Here is a 23,253-nt window from a genome sequence, read left to right as displayed (position 1 = left end):
AAAAAATACGCTTTCATTATAATAATGTCTTACGAAAACACACACACGCTATAACAGAAAAAAACAACATTTGAATGGTTTTGTCAGCGTTTCTCATGAATTTTTAAAGCTTTTAATAGTTATGTCTACTCTTAATAATGGAAATCACGGAAAGCAATTACTTGTGCGATACCAGTGCACTGCAGGTAGCCATAAAAACCACTGGATAGAAAAGTAAAATAGTTTCAAAGAACTATCACAAAATCAGTATGTTAACCAGAGGCTGGAATCCATCATATTTCAAGCAACTGTCCTAAAACTGTAGCAAATGTGAACCATATCAGTAAAGATCCACAATTTAAAGTTGATAATTTGTGAGCTCCAAGTCACCCCGGAGAAAGCCAATCAACTAAATTTAATCAACAGAATGAGCTTCTTTTACTCTCTCCCGCTGCATCCCTATGGCCCCTGCTGCGGTAGAATCTGTTCTCCTCAGGATTGCTTGCCAGCTGGAGCTTTAGAAGCTTGTGGGTGGTTGCAGTTTTGAAAGAAAATTATCTGAGATCTGCACTGAGATCTGCACTGCAAATACATTTTTCAGACATCCTTGGAATCAGTGGTTTTCCCATGCCCTTATACACCAGTGTGATTTGTTTGCTTAGTTTGCCATTTAGAAGGCAAAATCTGAAAAGGAAAGTGTGCATAAGCCAGAAAAATCTATCTGTCTTTTTGCAGTAGAGAGTATTAGATAACAATATTGCACACTGGTATGGAGATGCTTTAATGTCATATGGTAGGGATGTAGAGCCAGGCTCCTGTGATATGAATGTTCCTTTACTTCTCTAAATGCAAAGGACAAAATGAACAAATTCACAGGTTGTAGAGACACAAGTAGAAGAGAGCCAGAGTGGGCAAGAAATAATTATGGTAATGGCTGAATGCTACATCTGCAGATGTACGCAAGAATATACAATTAAACCCCTCCCCCAAACAGCAATTGGACAATCATACAAACACCCAAGCTTGGGTTTCTCCTCATCAGGGTCTTGTCTTTTTTTTTGTCTTTCCAAAGGAATGGACTAAAGACTGTGTATCAGCAAACGTTAGCATTTCCAGCTAACTAGCCATTGGAAAGACAAAAAAAATGTGTAGAAATAAATAAAGTAAAGAATAAATTAACCCTCTGTCTTGCAAGTATGTAAGGTAAGCACTTAAACAGGTTTATGTTAGAATGAAATAAGGGTCATATTTACTATCATACTTATAATACCAGGACTAATTAGACCTACTCTGTCTTCTAAATTGATCATCAACTGGTGAGGACGCAAAGCAAGCTTTAGTCTCAGTCTTTTAGCTTAAAATCATCTAAGTCAAGCCCCTTTTACAGCCTCTCATTTTACATAAAAAGTCAGTTGGAGCTCATGGAGCTAATGTTGACGTAGTAAGCTAGCTACTGTGCCAGAAAGGAATACATGGACTGACGCTGCAACAGTAACAAGAATAATGTTAACTACAGTTTGTAGTCTTGCAAACAAATTAAGCAATCCAAATCAGCTCTGTCTGAGGTTATAATAGTAAAAAACTAATAAATACTAAAATACTCAAATATATTGCCTCTTTGTCACACCCTCATCCCCATCCTGCACAGAAACCCATACTGTTCTCTGTTACCTTTCTTTCCCTACCCTATTAGTATCATACACTCCATGTTATTTTTCATCCTTCAACTCACTGAAGAGCACAATATCAACTAGTGTCAACTAAGTTGAAGGTTCTTTGACCTACCAGCACCCTCTCAGCAATGTACCAGTTCTCCACCCTACCCCCTTTATCCTTGCTGTTTGCCTTGAACCGTGATCCTGAAAAGACATGACATTGACAGACACATTAACCAACGGCTTTCCATAGCGTTCCCTCCCATGCCCTTGAGTAGCAAACTAGCAGAACTTCAGGCGGGTCCTCTCCAATGATGGAACAGAATCACACATTTCTCTTTCCAACTTCTTGATCATCTGTTGAAACCATCTTTCATTCGCCCTCCCTGGTGTTTAGATCTCTCATGTTTGATTAAATCGCTCCCACTTGTTTTTTTGTTCTTCCAGTGGAAGCCAATATGGGAGAATAGTGCCTGAGGCCCCAAAAGTTTGCTGAGCTGAAATGCTGTCTATCTGTAATTAGGGATGCACCGAAAAAAATTCTTGGCCGAAGCCGAAGCCGAATATAATGAAAAGATTTGCAAAATACTGAATACCGAACAAGTACATTCACATTTTTTTCCAGTTATTTTTTTTTTTTTTTAACCATTGCATAGATTAAATAGTTAAAATGTGCTTTTTACTCAGTGTTTCCCACAGGATTTGGAGAGACTATGGTGGGTGGGTCCGAGGCCTGAGAGGGTCCGGTAAAGTAAATTACATGTGTCCGTTTACTTTTAATGTACACCTGTAATATTGTGTATACTTTCTATGAATATAATCCAATTAATCTTATTTCCATACTGTATAGACTGTATAGAAAGTCCGACCCAGTTTGATTAATGTTGTATGTGGTTGAAGACTTCACAGTCTCTCTTCAGGTAGGACTCTCGTACTGCAACACTTGTCTTTGTAAAGAGAGAAAATGACTGGATAAAGTCGCTAACCTGCCAGTCAGCTCGCACTGGTCCGTTTCAGTTACCATAAAGGCTTGAATACGTGTGCACTCCAAATTTAGGTGCAGCTAGCTTAATTGCCTTCTCAGAAACGAGTGACAGAAACACTCAAAGTGGGTCAGACAGTTTGTTGCCTTTTCTAAGAAGTCAGATGGAGTGGATGTGCTTGGAGACAATTCAGCAGAATAGTGCCCGCAAACGGCAATTTTTGTGTCTTTCTCAGACACTTTAAAATGCTTCCACTCTGCCAGCATGTCAACGTAATTGTTCGGTAAAATTTCTTCAGTCTTTTGACTTATTACACCGAACACCGAAAGTGCTTTTTTTTTGCTATTTTTGGCCGATTAATTTCAGTGGCCAAACATTTTGTGCATCCCTAATCTGTAATTTAAGTCAGAGCGGTGCATTACTTCAATGAATGGAATTCAGCTGGTGCTTGTGTAGTGTGTGGCAGCAAAAAGGTTTGAAATGCTACCAGTTGAGGATCATTTGATGGCAGTGACACGTGTGGAGCACCTCAATGTATCAGACAGCCCTAATAGAGCAAGGAAATAGAAAGAGCTGATTGCTTTTCAGGAGATTCACAGAAACTGGATTTGGTCCTGTTTATTGTTACTGCAGGCCAAAGTTGTTAATGTTGAAAGTGTGTTTCATTTCTATCTGAGAGTGTCAGCTGAGATTTCTCCTTTTGTCTTTGCGAAGGAGGATCCTCTGTTGAGTTATTTCTTTAGCGTTGTGTCTGCCTTGCCTCATGATGGTGTGAATCACTTCTACAAACTGGGGCTTGAAGCCTTCTCCTGTTTGTCCAGGGAAAGGAACATAATTAGTTTCATTTAAAAGGGAGGTGGGGGGATACAGCCTTTTGTTGTCGAACACTTTCAAGTGGAATGATTAACGGCAAGATTAAAAACTAAATGCCGTGTAGTAGCGCACTCCACAGTGCCATCTCATCAGTTTCTCTAAAGTCCATAAACAACATGAATAAAAGCTTAGAGAGGGACCTTGTTCTTGGAGCATTAACACTCTCTCCAGGACAGAATTGTTATTTATTCCTTTTTTTAATTTTTTTTTTATTACATTACATCACATTCAGGCTATTGCAGCTCACCTCCAAGAAATCACCCATTAAAAGTCCATGTGTTTCCCCAGAAAAGGTCTTTAGGGTGCTGGTGGGCTCTTATCACAAGTCGGGAATTTAAAACTCAGGCTTCTGCCAGTGAATCAGAAATAAGCTTGGCAATTCAGTCAACACAGCCTGGCACAGCATGAAGGAAGACACCCCATAATGAGTTCTCAGAGGCGGAGTCCCTACCTACAGCGGCGTCTAATATTCCTCCCATGGATTTGTTGACACTCCTCAATGCAACTTAAATCGAAGGGCCGTGATTTATGCAAGACTGTCAGGTCAGATTGACTCAGCCTCCGCTCTCGTGTCATTAGAAAGTACAGCACTTCAGTGAGTCATGCCCGCCACTGTGGTTCAGCTTTGACAGAGAAGAGAGAGGGATAATGCAGCACAAGTGACACTTCCAACTGTCTCTAGAACATCACATGGCCTTAACAGTGCACTGGCTTCTCCTAGGGAAGAAAGAGGCTGCGTCAGGATAGCATAGAGGGAGCTGTTTCAAATTTGATATAATCCATGGAAGTCCTGGATGGAAGAGTAACGTGGAAATGAAGAGCCATATATATGGTAGATTTCATAACGGCTGTGCCATCAGTATTATCTAGTTGCAAATAGGGTTTGACAGGACCATTGGGACAGTATGTTATTTGCTGTCTGCCTATGCATGGCAGGTGTTCAGTAAACTCTTTGCTGGTAATAATATTTTTAAGAGCATCTGCCATGTCAGTTTTCCTGGAGATGAGAACAAATAATTAACAGAAGAGCTTTCAGTGTTCACAGTCATTCACTATGCCTAGCTTCAACATGAGGGCTTTCTGCTATTATAAATTGACGTAATGCCAGAAAGCAACCCAGACTACAGCTAACAACAGACAAATGCATGCATGCATGCACACAAATGAAATGGAAACCTTGTTTGCCCGTGTTTATCGAGGGGACAGAAAGGCAGAAGGCCTGGTTAACCGTAATTGGAATGTTGTTAATATAAGTGTTTGTGCTGCCGTGGCTGTTTATGCAGATCCATGCCTTAGAGCATGAGCACTTTGTCACACCCAGTAGCTCTCAAATTATGATAGATGTGGCACGGACACTGTTGTTAAATTAAAGCATGAAATTTAGCATTACTCTTAATGAGCTGCTCATGCAATTAATTAACTTCAAAAGGTCACGTTTGGTCATTTGTCAATAACTGGGGCAGAAAAATTGCATTCACCCACTTTAAGATATACATTCTGTACTGTTGAGTAAATTTGTGAAATAGTTAAAAGATATGGCTGGCGATAATTTTTTAAATATCTTTCTTATTGTCAACAACCAGCCATGTGTTAGTTCCTTTCTCAATACTTAAGGACTTCTCTACCCTGTTTGTGGCTCTCAGCCCCAAGCCCATTGGTTCCAACGGAAGACCTACATCTTTAAAACACATGCATACTTTCGTTTAGAAAAAAAAGGTTTAAATCATTTCCTAAAATGGCTGTAATTTAATGAAAGAAGCTCTATCAGGCCACTTTTTAGTAGAGTCACTTAATTGTTGGTTTTTGTCTTTTAATGTGATTTATTGGCCATGAGGAAAATACTGAATATCACCAGACTTTTAATTCCTCTCATTTGCAGTAAACTGAAATGACCACATTTTTTAACATCTATTATTAAAATGTCCCTTGAAAAGGGGCCTTTTAAATGACTTTTTACATAACCATGAATCATTATTTTACATATGGAAGAAAGAGCAACCTGTTTAAATTATGTACCAGCCTTTAAAACTCTACAAGCCCTAGAGTTAAAACTTCCTAGCATTGGTAAAGCTCTTAAAGAGCTGGTTCCTCCAATTCCCACAATGCAATCTATAGTGTTTGTTCCATTAGACCCTCTTTGCCTCACACACTCCACCCCCAAGCTTTTCCAAGCTTAAGCATATTTATTAGTCACATTTGCCTCCTAATAAGTTTGGTCCACCTAATTTTTCCTAGACGCCGTGATGAAAAGCACAGCCAGTTTATCTTCCTGTTGACTCACTGCCTCCCTCACCCAATTGTGATTCAACAAAGCCTTTGGCTGTCAAGATGCTCGTCCCTTCCTGTAAGCAACTGAAAGCACATGGAGATTCTGCCCATTCCACAGCAGGGGTGGCCATCTGAAGTAGCAGGAGTTTTCCGTTGGTCAAGTAGACCTGTGGGCTGGCAGTGAGTGCATGTGTGTCTGGTGGGGGTCATAAATTCATCACATCTCATCAGTCTTTGTTTGGCTGCCAGAGAAGTGGGCAGTGAGCAGAGTATCTGTTGGTTGGTTGTGTTGAAACAGTCTGGGTCAGCTTTTCAGAGATTTTTTCGTTTGTCACTGCACACCAGGACTTCCTGTTTCTTAATCATCTTTATTGTTATTGTCATTATTACTTTGTTAGAACTGTAACAGCACAACTTACATTTCCAATTGATTGCTGTTGCATAGGCATTACATTTTAGTCAGAGAGTGCATAAGCTGCCAAAACACCAAATCTAGCCACCGATTCATAAGTTTCCATACATTTATCTGTGCCTGGGTCAGCTTGGGCAAAAGGTTTTCACGCGCTTTCTAAGGATTGGTCTGGCCACCACCCTTCCTTTATATACTGTATTAAGTCAAGCAGTGCTAATGCATCAATATTGTAGGTATTTTATGAATAAGACAAATGAAAGTATGTCACTGCTTGCAGATGCATTCATGTGTCTAACAAAAAATCTAATGAATTTAATACAGGGCTGAACAGTTACAGTAATTTCCCCGACTGCTGAGTGATAAGGTTTGAAGCTGTAGGTAAAACGGACAATGAAACTGAGAGACCCAGGAGAGAATTAAGCACAAAGTAAAAATCAATAAAAAAAAGAGAGACATCAAAGTGTCTCGTGTATAAATTACAATCTCTGAGTTAAACAGTGTTTGTGTTATATTTCTTTTCATGCTGTGCCTCATTTGCAGTTCCTGCTGAGATCAACAGAGTTTATCTTATCCGCTCAAATCTAATATGATCTAATTCAGCAACTGTAAGAACTTCATTGAAAGTCTAATTACTGTCTTACTACTAAATATTTTTCTTTTAGAGGATGCAGTACAATGAGTACTTTCTACTCAACTTTTCTACTTAGCAGTTCAGCCTGCTTTAAAAAAAAATGGCCTAAACATTATGGTCTGACTTTCTGATACATGTTGCATCCTCTGTCCAGCTAGAGCACACTGGTCTGGTCTTGTTTTTAACAGTTACACACTTAACTACACAAATGAATGCGTTGTCTACAATAAAACTCACTGGACAAACATAGTATAATTGCATAAAACCATTTGAGCTGTAAAAAGCCACCCTGTAAAACGTTTAGGTCTGTATTTACTGTAGAATTTATGATTGCATTACCACTGCTGTGATAGATCTACTAACCTGTCACCCCAAGCATTTTTATGCATGGAAATGGGGCCGAGACCTTTAGGGTGTTTGACCCATTTAATATGTATTTTGAGGAGTGCCGATGGTATGGTGCAAATTATTGAAATGGATCACTCCCATCAATTTACCACACCTAAACACTTGTAAATGATAATGATATTTAAGAGCCAGAGGGAATACATCTTAACTTCTCACCCTGAGAAAGCCATTTCTGCTCTTTTTTTCAAATATTCAGCACGCCGAGACAGCAAATAAGACTGTAATAGATTGTTCCAATGGAAAATTTCTCTCTTTCAAATGTCAGATGATGAGATGAAGTTATGGAAAGAAAAATCCCATTTAGGCATAGAAATAGGATTCATAATGGTGTTATCCCATCACCTTTAGACCATAAAGGATGATGCACATATTAATTGATCAAATCTGTATAAACCCTTGATCTCCCAATGTCTGGCGTCTACCCAATGTTAAAATAGATTGCTATCTGTCTCAGCCAGATGTCACTAATCTACAATGAATACTGTTATCAAAAAGTACTGTATTTACATCTGTCTAAGCATAAAAGAATGATCTTATTTAAATATCTCCGCACATAGTATCAATAAATTAACTTAAGGTCATTGTAGTAGCTTTCAGTCACATCTCATGGTCTCAGTTGTCATCATGTAACCTCAGTATGTCAAATCAGCTATCTCCTAGCTAGAAAATTATTTGCAACACTTCCACAAAGTAAACTGATTTAAAATTTAAATTAAAAAGAAAATAATACATATTAGTATAGTATTAGCTAAAACACTGAGTTTTGGTTTCAGACTTGGCAACCGGAGAAGAAGTGAGATTAGGGCATCTCCATTGTGCCTCTACTTTGTAGTTATGAAATCTCCATCTACTGTTTTTAGATATTTACAGTATTTAATTTAAAATTTACATATTTAAGTGATGTAAATCATGTAAGTGTGTGTGAGTGAATGAATGCTACGCTCAAAGTTCTGCGCCCTGTTATTTGCGTGTATGTATATATATATACTCTTAAAAACTTTTAAAGTGAGATGGAGTGTCATGAGAACAGATGTTTCACAGTCACTGTCCAGGTTTTAAAGCCTCTGATTGTTGGCTCAGTTCTTCCTTTTCACTTTTAATGTGGGAACTCTAATTATCACCTTGAGTTATGTTGAAGTAGAGTTTAGACACGTTTTAGTGGTGAGCGCCATTTCTTTACACCTTTCGAGGAGGAAAAGTGTAAAATTATTTTGAGCCGACTTGCTCCACACCTACGTAGGATCCTTTACATTCTGTTAAATATATTTTATTGGTAATCACTTCACGGGAATGGTCTTTTTAGGCATGTCTGCTGGTGATTTTCAAAAGTAGCTCACATTTGAATTTATCTGAAAAGCTCATGGTATCTTCACACTAATCCAGCTGCAACTCATAAAATTTGTTTTATGAAGGATTAGTTAGAAAATGGCAGTATTCAAAACAAAACAGGAAGTACAAAAAACAGAAGTGGCAGCCCTGCTTTAACGTAGAAAATGTAAAGAAAATTAACTTTTTTTTTTTTATGAATTTTTGATTATACAACACAGTTTACAGAGAAACACTATTTCAGTTCGGCACAGATATTTCCCACCCCAACACAAAAAAACAGAACACATCACTCTCTTCTCCCATACAAAAATACACAAAGGTATCAGACAAGAGTCAGTCTAAATGCAAAACAAATATTGCAAGGTACCCAGAAACCAAATATGCATTACTGTACTTTACACATAAGAAAAATTTACTTTTTTATTATTTATTTATAGATAAATATCTCAGTATTAACAAGAGAATACAATCTAATTTTACTGTGTCGTTTCATTGTAATAGAGAAGCATAGATGTGTTGATACACTGCTGATTTTGCAGGTTTTCCTAGTTACAAAGCATGTAGGGGTCTGTAATTTTTATCATAAGTACACTTTGACTGTGAGAGACGGAATCTAAAACAAAAATCCAGAAAATCACATTGTATCATTTTTAAATAATTAATTTGCATTTTATTGCATGTATATATGTATACACTCACCTAAAGGATTCTCATTAATGCAATTATCTAATCAACCAATCACATGGCAGTTGCTTCAATGCATTTAGGGGTGTGGTCCTGGTCAAGACAATCTCCTGAATGTCAGAATGGGAAAGAAAGGTGATTTAAGCAATTTTGAGCGTGGCATGGTTGTTGGTGCCAGACGGGCCGGTCTGAGTATTTCACAATCTGCGGCAGTCCTGTGGGCGAAAATGCCTTGTTGATGCTAGAGGTCAGAGGAGAATGGGCCGACTGATTCAAGCTGATAGAAGAGCAACTTTGACTGAAATAACCACTCATTACAACCGAGGTATGCAGCAAAGCATTTGTGAAGCCACAACACGCACAACCTTGAGGCGGACGGGCTACAACAGCAGAAGACCCCACCGGGTACCACTCATCTCCACTACAAATAGGAAAAAGAGGCTACAATTTGCAAGAGCTCACCAAAATTGGACAGTTGAAGACTGGAAAAATGTTGCCTGGTCTGATGAGTCTCGATTTCTGTTGAGACATTCAGATGGTAGAGTCAGAATTTGGCGTAAACAGAATGAGAACATGGATCTATCATGCCTTTTTAGCACTGTGCAGGCTGGTGGTGGTGGTGTAATGGGGTGGGGGATGTTTTCTTGGCACACTTTAGGCCCCTTAGTGCCAACTGGGCATCGTTTAAATGCTACGGCCTACCTGAGCATTGTTTCTGACCATGTCCATGTACCCATCCTCTGATGGCTACTTCCAGCAGGATAATGCACCATGTCACAAAGCTCGAATCATTTCAAATTGGTTTCTTGAACATGACAATGAGTTCACTGTACTAAAATGGCCCCCACAGTCACCAGATCTCAACCCAATAGAGCATCTTTGAGATGTGGTGGAACGGGAGCTTCGTGCCCTGGATGTGCATCCAACAAATCTCCATCAACTGCAAGATGCTATCCTATCAATATGGGCCAACATTTCTAAAGAATGCTTTCAGCACCTTGTTGAATCAATGCCACGTAGAATTAAGGCAGTTCTGAAGACGAAAGGGGGTCAAACACAGTATTAGTATGGTGTTCCTAATAAATAATAATAATAAATAATAATTCCTAATAATCCTTTAGGTGAGTGTATATATGTATGTATGTGGGATTTTAATACTTTTAAAGCACCATGATGAATTCAATTAATGCATTTTTGACATTTGATAGACACATAAAGACCAGCTGTTTTCCCTCACTAACCCATATCTTCCACATGCCTCAACCTTTACCTATTTCGAGAAGAAAATAGTAGCAATAATAATGCAACATTTTGAGAGATGGCGGGGAGAATGCAGCCTTAAGTGATCTGCCAGAGGCTATTTGCCTCATTGCCCTTAGTGATGGCTCTAAAAACTAAATTGGCTTCAAGTTTGGCTTGTTTTGTTTCCCATTTTTCCGCATATAAATTGAGGCATGTTTTGAGGGAGAGAGGCTCTTTCGCTCTGTATTGTTTTGTTTCCTGGGTAATTTATGTGGGAAGGAGGTCTCTGCTGTGCATTTACCTTCTCTCTTCAAGTTGTTTCACAGAAGCGAAGTGTAATAAGATAAAAATGAAATATATATCTATCTATATCTATATCTCTCTTGATCTTTTGCATTTGCACTCTCAGCTCTGCATAAAAAATTTCAAGGCTAAAATATCATAAACTGCCTGCCTGTAAAGGGAACTTCAGTCAGACTCTTTGTAGAAACACTGTACGGCTTTTTATTAACTTGCATCTGTGGTTCGCCATGTGGAAAATGAAGGTAAACAAACAAAAAAAATTGGCCTACTTTGAGTCTGCCTTCTTTTATACTGGTTGTAGAAGGGTGAATTGGCATTGGGTCTTTGGGCTGCAAACTCTCAACTCGCTTTTCAAGTTAAAAGGAATTGCACTGACCCAATCTAACAATGATCACGATGCTCATTTTGAAATGATATGAGTCTTGGAAATGGAATTTTAAATAGCCTTCAAAATATATATTAGTTTGGTAGTATTGGAATTTGATTCCACTTGAGGCCTGATGAGCTGGCCATTTGGGTGCTAAAAGTAAAGCTCTCTTTTACTTTAGGAGAGAGATCCAAACACTGCAGAACTTTGTCATCACCAACACATTAATCAAAGTGCCACGCTCCCACCTTCATGTTCTACAGTAGGTGCTCTTATATTAGATGCACTCCTGTAAAAAAAACAACAAAAAAAAAAAAACATCCACTGTAGTACCACAAGGCATTTGTTCTTATAATAAGAACAGTTAATAAAAGTACAGCAACTACAGTTACAACAATACAATTCTTGAACAATCTCTGATTGTATGAAAAAACATTAAGGTGCATATGCTTATTAATCATACAGTATAATCTGCTCAGTCGTGCAGTTGGCTTTATGAAACCTTCTAGATCTGTATTCAGGACATTGCCTTATGTAGTTGTGCTATTTGAGTAAAGGACTATATTCTTGGTGCAAAAGAGTGATTAGTGATTTCCTATTTTTAATTTTTCTCTCTAAACAAACCTTTCTTCTAAGGGAGTTGTGTTTGTTTCATAGGAGTACTGCAACATTACACCTTTAAAAAACATTTGAATGAAGGCATTTAAAATGTAAAATAAAAGGATATCATTGCAAGCTTAGATTAAACCATTGACACGGCAGCAGAATCATAAAAGAAGCAGCCACAAACAAACACAATAAGATATGTTGTAGCATTACTAGCTCTGCATTTTTGTAAGTTAGAGTCAAACAGAACAGAACAAAAAAAAACCTCCTCTCAGCACTTATCCAAGAGGGAATGCCCTTTTCCTGGTGCCCATTTTATTCTTATCCAGTATGTCTAAAAAAGGTACACAGTGTGCAATGCAGCTTTTTACAGTAAGGGCTATAATCCAAAATAGCTGTTTGTTTTCTGTTTGGTCAGTTAGTGTGGACTGTAGTTTAGATTAGACAGAGCATTACAGTCACCTATAAAATTGGCATTGTGGCAAGCTCTAACAGGGGTGTAGCTGCAGCTGTAACCTGCACCAAACACACTTCAGCAAGGTGTAGACTTGTTGACACCGGGGCTTGAAGCTGGATCTGCTGATTAAAGTACAGACAGGCGCTAGACTTTACAAGCAGGTCAGATGATTCACTATTGATTCAAGTTTAAAAAAAAACAAACAAAAAAACATCAGGTGTCTTCACCTAACAAAATGTGTGATTCAGTTTGAATCACAACTGCTTCTTTACAATTTAGTGAATCTGAAATTAAAAAAGCTTTTAATTTACTGAATAAATAAATTTGTTACTCCCAATTCTCTTGAAGGAATAGTTTAACTTTTGGGGAAAATAAGCTTATTTGTTTTCTACCTAAGAGTTTGATGAAAAGATTGATCTGTTCAATATGAACAGACAGCACCTGATTAGGTAGTAAACAGCTTTCAGAAGATAAAAAAAACTACCTCTCATAGCTTACTAATTAACACGTTACGTTTAATCCTTAAAAAAGTGGAAAGACAATATGTTGTGGATATACTGGGGGATATGTACCAGACTATTTGCCTGACAGCCGTAACTTCCTTCCAGGCAACTAGTGGAGACTCCAGCCTAGTATCCCCTCTCTCCACTCTCAGTGCTAAGCTAAGCTAACAGGCTGCTGGCTGTGGTGAGTACCTGATATTTTCAAGTAATCTGTCCTGAATTTGACTCTCATAGGAGTGACAGTCACTCTCTTTTGTATATACACTTTGCTAGTTGTTACCAGTTGGAGTGCCAATAGCAGATAAACCAAGGTAAGAGAATAAATAGGATAGAGCCAGAAAAAATGTCCCATAAAAATGAGCAGTATATTAATTTCATTTATTTGTACTTTCAAATTAGACAGATGTTATTTGTTCATATTGCTCTCTCTAGGACATTTCCCTTTATATCTGTATTATTAGCTTTCAATTGTAAAACACCTTGTGCATGTGAAAGGTGCTAAAGCAATTAATTTTTCTATTATTTTTATCTCTCACAATTACTCATAGCTCAACAGAAAGAGGAGCTTGTTTACTTTGGAGATCCTAACCCTTTGTTTCCATGGTGTATTTTAGCACCTTTTCAACAATAACACAGATTCCTTTTTATGTACAGTCAGTAGCATCTGACATACACTGCTCAAAAAAATAAAGGGAACACTAAAATAACACATCCTAGATCTGAATGAATGAAATAATCTCATTAAATACTCTTTTCTTTACATAGTTGAATGTGCTTACAACAAAATCACACAAAAATTATCAATGGAAATCAAATTTATCAACCCATGGAGGTCTAGATTTGGAGTCACACTCAAAATCAAAGTGGAAAACCACACTACAGGCCGATCCAACTTTGATGTAATGTCCTTAAAACAAGTCAAAATGAGGCTCAGTAGTGTGTGTGGCCTGGGCATGCTCCTGATGAGGTGGTGGATGGTCTCCCAGACCTGGACTAAATCAGTCAATCAATCAGTGTTGCTTCCTAAGTGGACAGTTTGATTTCACAGGAGTGTGATTGACTTGGAGTTACATTGTGTTGTTTAAGTGTTCCTTTGTTTTTTTGAGCAGTGTAGTTTCAACCTAAATATTATTATCAGAAGCATTTAAAAAATTGTTTTACATATTAGTACATGTGTGCATTAAAAATATAGGTGTTTATGTCAAACTAATAAAATATCAACAACACAAAGGTGACTGAATAAATAAACCAACGAGAGTATATATAACGTTATACAGCATTGACACTGTTATTGAAAGACATTTATGGATGTGTGACCCAAGCTTGCTGTATGCGGTCAAAATGAACAGTGTCAGTTTTCCTTAAAGTTTGCTACCAAACAATTGACCACGTCACTTTATCTTCCTATATTGTCACCTTCGACCTCTGGCATGCCAGCTGAGTGTACACAGTGTTACCTGTAAACCAATTAGCTAGTGTTGCCCTTGCTGCAGTTTGCCATGTCACTCTCAGTGAACTACACCCACGCCGTCACATAGCAGTCTAGAGGGAGATGGGCTTAATTGCTGCCTCTCCTTCTTCCTCTCATGACTGGGGAGTAAATATGCTCATCTCGTTTTCTTTTCTATATAGCCCTTGTGAGTACCAATTGGGTGCCTGTGTCAGATCTGTAATTAACAATGGACTGTAAAAGAATAATAATGGTTTATACAGTAACAACTTGGCCTCTTTTGCCATCTGTAATAATAACATTGTACTTAGATCTGAACAGTATCGCTAGAGAAAAGTTTCGGACAAAGACAAAACACATTCTCACTCCCATCTCGTCACATATGGGCGCTTGGTCAAGACTTGCGTAACCCCAACCACACCTCCCTCATCTTTTCTGTTAAATATCATATACCTACCTTTACCGTTCAAAGTGTGTTGAACTATGATGCTATAGGGGTCCCAAGTGCGTTACAAACGGACACCAACGGGTCTTGACCATGTGTCCATATGTGACGAGTTGAGAGTGAGAACAGGTTGACAAAGAACATGAGGACTCAGATGATCTTATTCCAAATTTCTTTATTGGAGTTTTTGCATAGACTTGAACAGGGTGACAATGTAGTAAAAGAGATAGTGAAAGCGGTTAAATGCAGTAATAATGTTCATAGACTAATTACTTACACACTAACAACATAAATATCCACCCACCCAGTTCCTCAGATGATCTTAAAGGTTTTAAACAAACCTACAAAAGTATCCCTTAAAGGTGAGCAAAGCACAGCTTTCTCCACTTTTCTTATATCTTATAGTCACTGCACACTAGAAAACACAAAGACTTCTGTGGTTGCTTGTTACATTTATCTAAATTTATTAGCTTCAATTGGAAAGTATTCGGTTTAGAACTTGATTAGCTGTTCCGAGTGAACTGAGCGAGCAGTCCAATCCAGTGACGCGTGAAATACTGTCTGAAGGAATAAGTGGTCGCATCTAAGGTATTTATTCTCTGTGTACCTTCAGGCCCCAGAACACCTGCCAAAGACTGTGACACAGTGGTACCAAGTTATTATGGCTGGTGTCGGAGCTGCATTGTTGACGCTGACAAATCGTGGGGGGGGCACTGTGAGTTCAGGACCCGATTGGGTGGATCACTGTTGTCTTTTTTGATCTGATGCTCATACCAGCCTTCTAATTATTGTCAAAGGTTTAATCGGTGACTCACCAAGTTGTATCTTCTCCTCTCTTTCTTTCTTATCCTTTGCGTCCTCTGCCCAGTGGTCCCCCTTGCTGCACGTCATCATCTGTCATTTTCGCGGCCTGTTCAGTTGGTGATTCATGTGCTCAGCATCACCACCAGCACACTCTTATTCAATCCCACTCCCTTTTGCGCACTTTTCTTTCTTTTTATCCTTCTGTCTTCCCCTTTCCTCTCTTTGTCTTTGTTCTCTTGGCTGTTTCTTAGCCTTATATTTCCAACCGCTGTCAGTCTCTTCTCCTCAAAGGCTTTGTTACCCCCCCACCCCCACCCCCTTGTCCGTCTCAGTGGATACTTCCTCCTTTGTGTCACATTGCCCATTTGCAAAGGATAGCTGGGGACAGTTTGTATAAATGTGCCTGTTTGACCTTTCTGCTGTGTCCTATTTATGTAACACAGTTGGCAGAATGTGAAGTGTCTGTCTTGGAGACAGACAGCTAATCAACCTGCACCTCCGTCTGCATGTCGGACTCGGCATTTCTAATCTCTACTAACTTTTTAAATTTTTTTTACCCAGCGACACATTTTCTGTGTTGCCTTGCCTGTTTTTGTTTTCTCACAAGCTGCCACATGGAGGCGGGCATCCAAGGTCAGATCGCAGTGCCCCTGCACACAAATAGCCTAGCTATTTTTTTTATATTTTTTTGTGCACTGCTGGCTTGTCAGCAAAAGTGGGCAGGGATGGATGGCTTTGCCTTGAGGGTATGAGAGAGGGTGATAGAGAGGGGGAAGAGCGGTACAGACATGCAGGGGTACTCCCTTATGAGACTCATTTGATTGCTTTTTTTCTCTTTTCCTTTCCCCCTTCCTCTGCTCGCTATACCTCTGTCTATCAGGTGCCATCTGTTTCTGGGCTCATATGAGGATGTTTGTTGTTGCTGTAACACCTGCTTTACAAACTAAATGAATCTAGTGGCTTGTATAAGGAACAATAAAGCCGGTGTCAAGAGAGAATTCTGATATATTTTATTATTCATTTATTTAGTTTGGGAGGCTATTTGGCACACATCGCCTTGTTTTATTTGGCATTTGATTGCACTTTTAAAGGTTCAGGTTGAAATTGTTGTACATCTTAAAATTTCGGACCACTACAGCCCTAATAAGTTTCAATTTCTGTTTCAAGTACCATACATGCAGCAGTTATGTAAGGTCTCCATTGCTCCTTCAGGCTTGGTTGTTGTCAAATTTTGTTGTAGCTGACTGAGGGTGTTGAGTGTCCTTGATAAGGTCAAGGCCAGCTGTGAAGAAACCTTTAACTAATTCTTGGCTCTTCTTGTACCCTGAAGACATGAAGAAGACCTTGAGTCGACAGCCATGCTAGCAGCTCCTTGAAGCTGTACTTGTGTGCAGTGTTGCTTTTAGCTAAATCATTATGCCAGCATAGCAGCATGCTCACAGTGACACTGCTAACATGCTAATGTTTACCATGTTTTTTTTGTCTTAAACCAAAGTACTGAAATTTGACCTGATGAGAGTGCTAGATGAAAAGTCAGGGGATCACCAAGGGTACTACATTTTATATTTAGGGGAACAAGAATGTTCATACCAGATGTCATGGCAATCCAGCCAATAGTCGTTAAGACATTTCTCTCAAAACCACAAATTTCAGGCTTATGGTGGCATCAGAGGGGTGTCAGGGGATCACCAAAGTCAGTAGCACTCATCTTCTGGGCACCATGAATGTCTTTACCAAAGAGTTGTTGAGACATTTCTCAAAGAAAACTTAAATGTCAACCTGAGAGAATGTGCCTGTTTGACCTTTCTGCTGAGAATAAACTAATAGATTACAAATACATAAGAAAAAATCCCAATAGGAACCTTGTTGCACAGTGTCAAATTTCTTGGAGAGGTAATGGATTCCCAATAGGCGTAGTCATGGTGAGACATTTAATTTTACTCCGAGCTGTACTCCGCAGTCAAAAGAGATGCTTCTGTTATTTTCCCTCATATCTGGCAGATGGGGAAGGGGCACCCCTGTTGAAACATACAGTAGACATGAAAGGATAAATGCCTAAATGAAAGCCTCTGAGATGAGAAGCATTTAATACAATCCGCAAACAAGCGCATGAGCAAAAGAAGTCGACATCACTTACCTCGCTCCCAAAGTCCGCTTTTCTCTGATGTTCATCATTTTCTTTTCTTTCATCTTGCTTTTCTCTCATAAAGCTTTTGATCCCCCTCCCCTCTTTTTTTCCTTCCACCACGCACTTTCTCTCTCTCTTTGTCTTTTTTTCTCTTTCTCTCTCCTTGTGGGCATCCTCTGCTCTTTTATAACAGTCAGGGTAACGGTTCAAATGTCAAGGAAAAAAGCCCGGCTGCCTTTGCCTCTGTAGGATTCACCATCAAAGTCTTTGATCAGTTTGTTACTAGAGCTAGTAATCGTGCCTCTACTCTCCAGCTCTATCCCCAGCAAGTGCATTAGTGATGGTTTCTGCTAATTGCTAACTCCTTTAGACTCTTCTTTGCCTTAGTGGAAGAGCTGTGGGTGGCCGGGTAACTGGTAGCTCCTTGTCGATCTTCTGTCCCAGTAGGTAGCCACTGAGCCTGGACAGTCTCACTGATCAGTCATTCTGCTTAGTTAAACACTGCTTTGATACTTGACTTTTACAGTGTTCACTATATTTTGCCTGTCTGCAGTGTAAGTTTTGTTTTCTTTTGAGACTGATACTGATATCTCAGAGTTACTGTGAGACTGTATTAACTGATTTTGTTGGCCAATTGGGTCTATGTCATATCATATCGTGTGTTGCGTAATGCATTAGCAAGTTGTTTATTTTCTCATCCAGGTATGTAGAAACATTAGCATTCATTTGCCTCCTGTCAAATATAAGTCCAATGTTCACTATCCTTTAGTTCAGTTTGTGTCTTCGCCAACTCCTAAGAGAAATACATAGCTCTTTTGGCTTGCCTTTAATAATAAAAAAAAAAACTGTTAAGGTGCAGGCCGTAAAATCAAAACAATGAGCTGAAAGACTCTAAGGAGCTCCTCAGATCTGATAGATTACTTTGTGGGTTTGTCACTACTAGCAACATATTTCACATTACAAATGACCATGTATTTGATCCATTGTTAATATAAAAATATTATGTAGGACAGCTTAAGTATAAATACATTACGTAGCATTTTTGTTAAAGGATCCCTTTTGGTTATTGAAGAGTTGTAACCAAGATATGTACTGAGTTTGACATTTTACAATTGAAAAGTAAACTCGACAGTGTTACATTTGAGAAACTAGGAAGAGACTCCCTCCAAAGCCATTGCCACAAAACCGTCAGGTAGGCCAGCCAATCATTTAATTTGGTCGAAATCCTTTTCAGAGCATTTGACTTATTGATTGCTGTCGGGATGGAAAGAGAATTTCAACAAATATAACAAGAAATGCTTCTGAAATACCTTATCTTTAAACCTTGTGGAGCAGTATTCTCAATGATGACATTATGTTTTCTTTTCCCCTCTGCAGGTATACTTATACCCTGTGTCCATTCAATCAAGTCACACAAAAGAGCACTGCAGGAACAGAGGTCTCATTAGGGTAAGTACCTCAATCACCCCCACTTTGGCACCACAGTTCAAATCCCAAACAGTGTCCAGCCAGGGCATGACAGGGGCTGTGGCAATATTAAATTTTACATTTGCAAATTGAGGGGCACTTTTTCCAAAAAGCTTTAGAGCATTGTGAGTACAACGTGTGATGTGAAGGTCTATAGCAGAACACATCTAATATCAAGCCACAAAAAAAGGTAAAGGTTTATACTAAAACATCTTTAGGAATCCAACATACATTTTGTTGTCCTTGGTCTCTCATCATGCAATAAATGTCAGAAAAGTAAAATTTTTCTTACCTATTCCAATTAGATAAATTTACATTTTTCATTTTTTTAATGGACCTGAAACGAATCCCACAACTGCACTCCTATGAAAGCTCTTTAATCACCGTTACAGTCCTCATATGAAGTTACTCTAAGACCAATATTTGCTGTATTGATTTTTATTTTTTTATTATTATTCAATCTCTGTTAGGCTTCATATGACCTTTAATCAGTCACTAACAGATCTCTATTATAGGTTTAATGCCTTTTGATCAAGGGACCGAGTTTCATATGCTGCTGGGATTGTATTTCCTTAGTTTCGAAGGGATCCAATTTCATCTGAAGAATTATGTTCTGGCCTTTTACCAACCCCCAGGGATTGGCTGTGTCAACTGCTTGACATCGCTGTGTATCAAAATGCTTATGTGCTATGAAAGATGCCACTCAATCCCCATAGAAACGGACCTTTAGATGCCACAAGACATGTTCCTCTAAAGGATTAGAACAGTAACTTTCTTGGTCAAATATTTTTCGCCTGACGTGTTGTGCTTCCATAATCGCATCAAGCCACCTTTTCCAACTTAATTGTAACATCTCTGTCAAAAAAACGTAAACATCATACTGATGTTTTCCTTGTTTTCTACTTTTTCTTTTCTTTGAAATTTTGAATTGAGGTGATAATTACGGGATGTCGCCTCACTGGCCTTTTTCCACTCTCTCATTAGCCTTAACCGTCAGTGATCCAACACTTTTATAGGGTGCAATTATGGAAACGCTATTCCATCGACATTGACACCTCTCTGGGGAAAAAGGCTTTTATGATTCACTACAACTCCTCCCCCAAGAGGAGGACTCAATTGCAGTGCTGCTTTGCTTGTAGCGGGCACACAGGCTAATGATTTGTTTTGCGAACAGACAATATAAAGGCATAAATGACCACGGAAAATTTGCGACAAAGTGTCACAACATTTAGTCTCCTTTGAGATGTGATTCCATTAGGCTTGACCTGTCTTCTTTTGTCTGTTGAAGTGAGGCGTTAATGATAATTTATTAACAATTATCCCTTTTTGCACATGTAGTTTTGCTTTCAGATGGCACATTAATTGGAATCTGAAGCACGACTGTGTTCTTTTTGCACCGCCACCTCCCACACTACCCACTCACTTTTGGAGCGGAAAGTGCAATGCTTCACCATGTTTTTAGCGCAGGAAAGAGGAAGAACAGAATGCTAACTGTGAGTAATGTGACCCCAACGCTTCTGCCTGCCTGTCACTCATGATGGTATGGAAGGGCAGAAGGACCAAACAGAACCAGTGGTCAAACACGTTTCCAACTCATGTGTGTTGGGCACCCCATTTGGAACAAAAATCGCTGCCAAACAGAACTCGAGGGAATGATTTCAGATATATAACATATTTATGTTTTCCACATAAATTGCTTTACATAGGACTGATGTTACTGAATGCAGCAGAAAATATTGTGGAGCCTTCCTCAGAAAATTGAGAAGCATGTTTGATTTAAGTTAATGGGAAAATAATGCTAGTTTGATATTGCTTGTTTTATCAGATGCAAACACAAACACCTTATTGGTATTTTCTGGTTGTAGGCAGGTGGTGCAGCACTATATGATGGACTACACAGAGTGTGTAGTGAAGGTATATGTGGAATGGTTTTGGGGAAGGAGGGGGAGGTACATGAATCGTAGCTCTCACGCTGGGAATAAAGTTCATTTTTTTATCCAGACAGACCATCAGTCAGCCCTCGCAGGATATGGCTGGGCCTCCTGATATCAATCTGCATGGAGGCATCCTCCTTCTCCCCAGAGGGGGTGAAGGGGGAGAGGGGAGTGCTTTGATTTAAACGGCAGCATTTATCACACCTGCTCTAGCTTCCTAAAGGACAACCATGTGAGAAGGGGAGAGAAAAGGACAAACGGCGCAACGCAACGTGTGTGTGGCCTGTCAATGAAAGTGTGAAGCGGGAACTGTGACCACTTTGGCGATGTCTATCTAATACTTGCTTACACCATGTCGACTGATTTGGATTAGTTATGTTATGTTTCTGCTGTATTAAATGGAGGGTGTTGCTGCTGAATTTTGATTACCGCTCATGCCCAACGCTCGGTTTGTGAAGTGTGTCAAGGCTCATAAAAGTTAAAATTGTTCCCTGAGCCCTAACCTTTCTTCCTGCTTGGTTCTGCAGTATAGTTGGTGTTAGACCATTAACTTTACAAATGTTCTTAAGGAACAATAAATCAGCCTGGAAACACTTTTCTTTTGTAGCTGCTTGCTCTTAGACTGCGGCCACACACGCAGCCATAAAGATTTCATAAGGCACAGCAAGTCATACTATATGCTCCCAATTATCAGTATATGTAGATATTATACAACTCCCATTCACCTCCTGAATTCCAATGTCTCCGTTTTCCATTTAGCTTTTCTGCCTTTCGGTCTCAGCAGCTCAACCGCTTCCTGAAATGGCTATTGTAACAATAACATCAGCCACGATAATGATAATAGAGTAGAAGAAAATGCTTGCATTGCGACAAACACCATCCCACTGTGACAGCATCGTCCATCTTCATAATGTCCTCTCTGCCCACCCCTACCCAGGGGGAACACAGTGGGTACAATCACAGGATAGCAAACACATGGTTTAGTCCACCTGAAAAGATAAACAAATACATGATGATGCGCAGTAGCATACAGGGTATGTGCTGTTTGTTACCACCTTGAATACATCCACTTACATAATATGAAGGCATTGACTTTACACTTTGAGGAAGAAAGGACACACACACACAATGCATACTCTACATACAAACTGAACATTGATCACCCTTTTGTCACCAGCATGTCACATTGATTTCCCACAAGCCTCCGTGGTATTGATGTGCTTCCTCTACAATATCACAACAGAAGTGTGTGTTCTTATAGTGATAGTAAATAATGATCTGTTGAAGCTCATAATACTCGTTGTTTTTGGAGACTGCCACAGGTTTCAATTCAACTTGTGGTGTTTTAAAGCAAATATTCCTTTAAGTGTCTTTCGGACACGGTTCTTGAGACCACTGTTGCTGTTTGCATTTGCAGTTTTGTTGTGTTTGACATATCTTTTTTTTTTTTTCTTTTACCTTACCCTTTGCTGAATTACACAATGTTGAAGTTTACAACTACTGTACAGACAGTTCAGACAACAACTTTCTTAGCTTCTTTGCATATGTATGTTGCCTTGAGTGCTAATGTGTGTGGTTTAAGTACAAAGCTGGAACCAATGCCGTTAGCTTAGCATTAAGATTAAAAACAGGAGGAAACAGCTACCAGCTACCCTGGCTGTGGATAAAATAATCCACCTCTAAAGCTCTCTAATCATCATGTTTTATCTTGTTTGTTTAATCTGTACAAAAACTGAAGTATAAAAACAACAGTTTGTGGTTTTACGAGGAGTTATGTGCCACACTGTTTTCTGGGCGGGGAGCAGTGACTTCCAGTCTTCATGCTAATCTAAGTTAACCACCTCCTGGCCCTAGCTCTATACTTCCTAGGGCCAGAGTGGTGTTGATCTTCTCACCTTCTCACGTAACAGTATCTTGGGACTAAAAGTACTTTTAGTCCCAAGATATACTTTCCAGGAACTAAAAGGTTCCTTCAGCCCATTAAGGCTTGTACAGACTACACGACTTTCAGCATCAGCTGATGGCTGTGCTGTTCACACTACACAACTTGCCATCTTGTGATGGGAGTCTTGAAGTCGCTGTGGCGTTCACACTATGGCTGCGTTCAGGCTGCAGGCCAATGTGACACAAATCTGATTTTTTTTGCCCATATGTGACTCAGATCTGATCTTTTTATGACAGTGTGGTCCAAATCAGTGTGGACACTCAGGTCGCATTTGATGCGACTTTGACGTCACTGTAGAACAGCTGTTCTGCAGTAGACGGAGCCGCGCTGAACAAAAAACCTCCACAAAAATGCTGCTGCGTGTGACATCGTGTTATTCT

General features: G+C 39.3%; 1 protein-coding gene across 2 annotated transcripts in view; it reads left to right on the top strand.

The window, feature by feature from the left end:
* The window catches only part of LOC119912348 (glucosidase 2 subunit beta-like), a 119,009-nt gene that overhangs the window by 80,341 nt on the left and 15,415 nt on the right, over window positions 1–23,253 (top strand). For both annotated transcript variants that reach the window (XM_038731497.1, XM_038731496.1), the window contains one exon: window positions 18,905–18,976. In XM_038731497.1, the coding sequence (XP_038587425.1) occupies window positions 18,905–18,976 (72 nt within the window). The remainder of the gene's footprint in view (window positions 1–18,904; window positions 18,977–23,253) is intronic.

The sequence above is a fragment of the Micropterus salmoides genome, unplaced genomic scaffold, assembly GCF_014851395.1.
Source record: "Micropterus salmoides isolate LMB-PRFRI ecotype aquatic unplaced genomic scaffold, ASM1485139v1 Ms_hic_scaffold_2, whole genome shotgun sequence".
NCBI lineage: Eukaryota > Metazoa > Chordata > Actinopteri > Centrarchiformes > Centrarchidae > Micropterus > Micropterus salmoides.
This window is presented reverse-complemented; position numbering and strand designations above follow the sequence as displayed.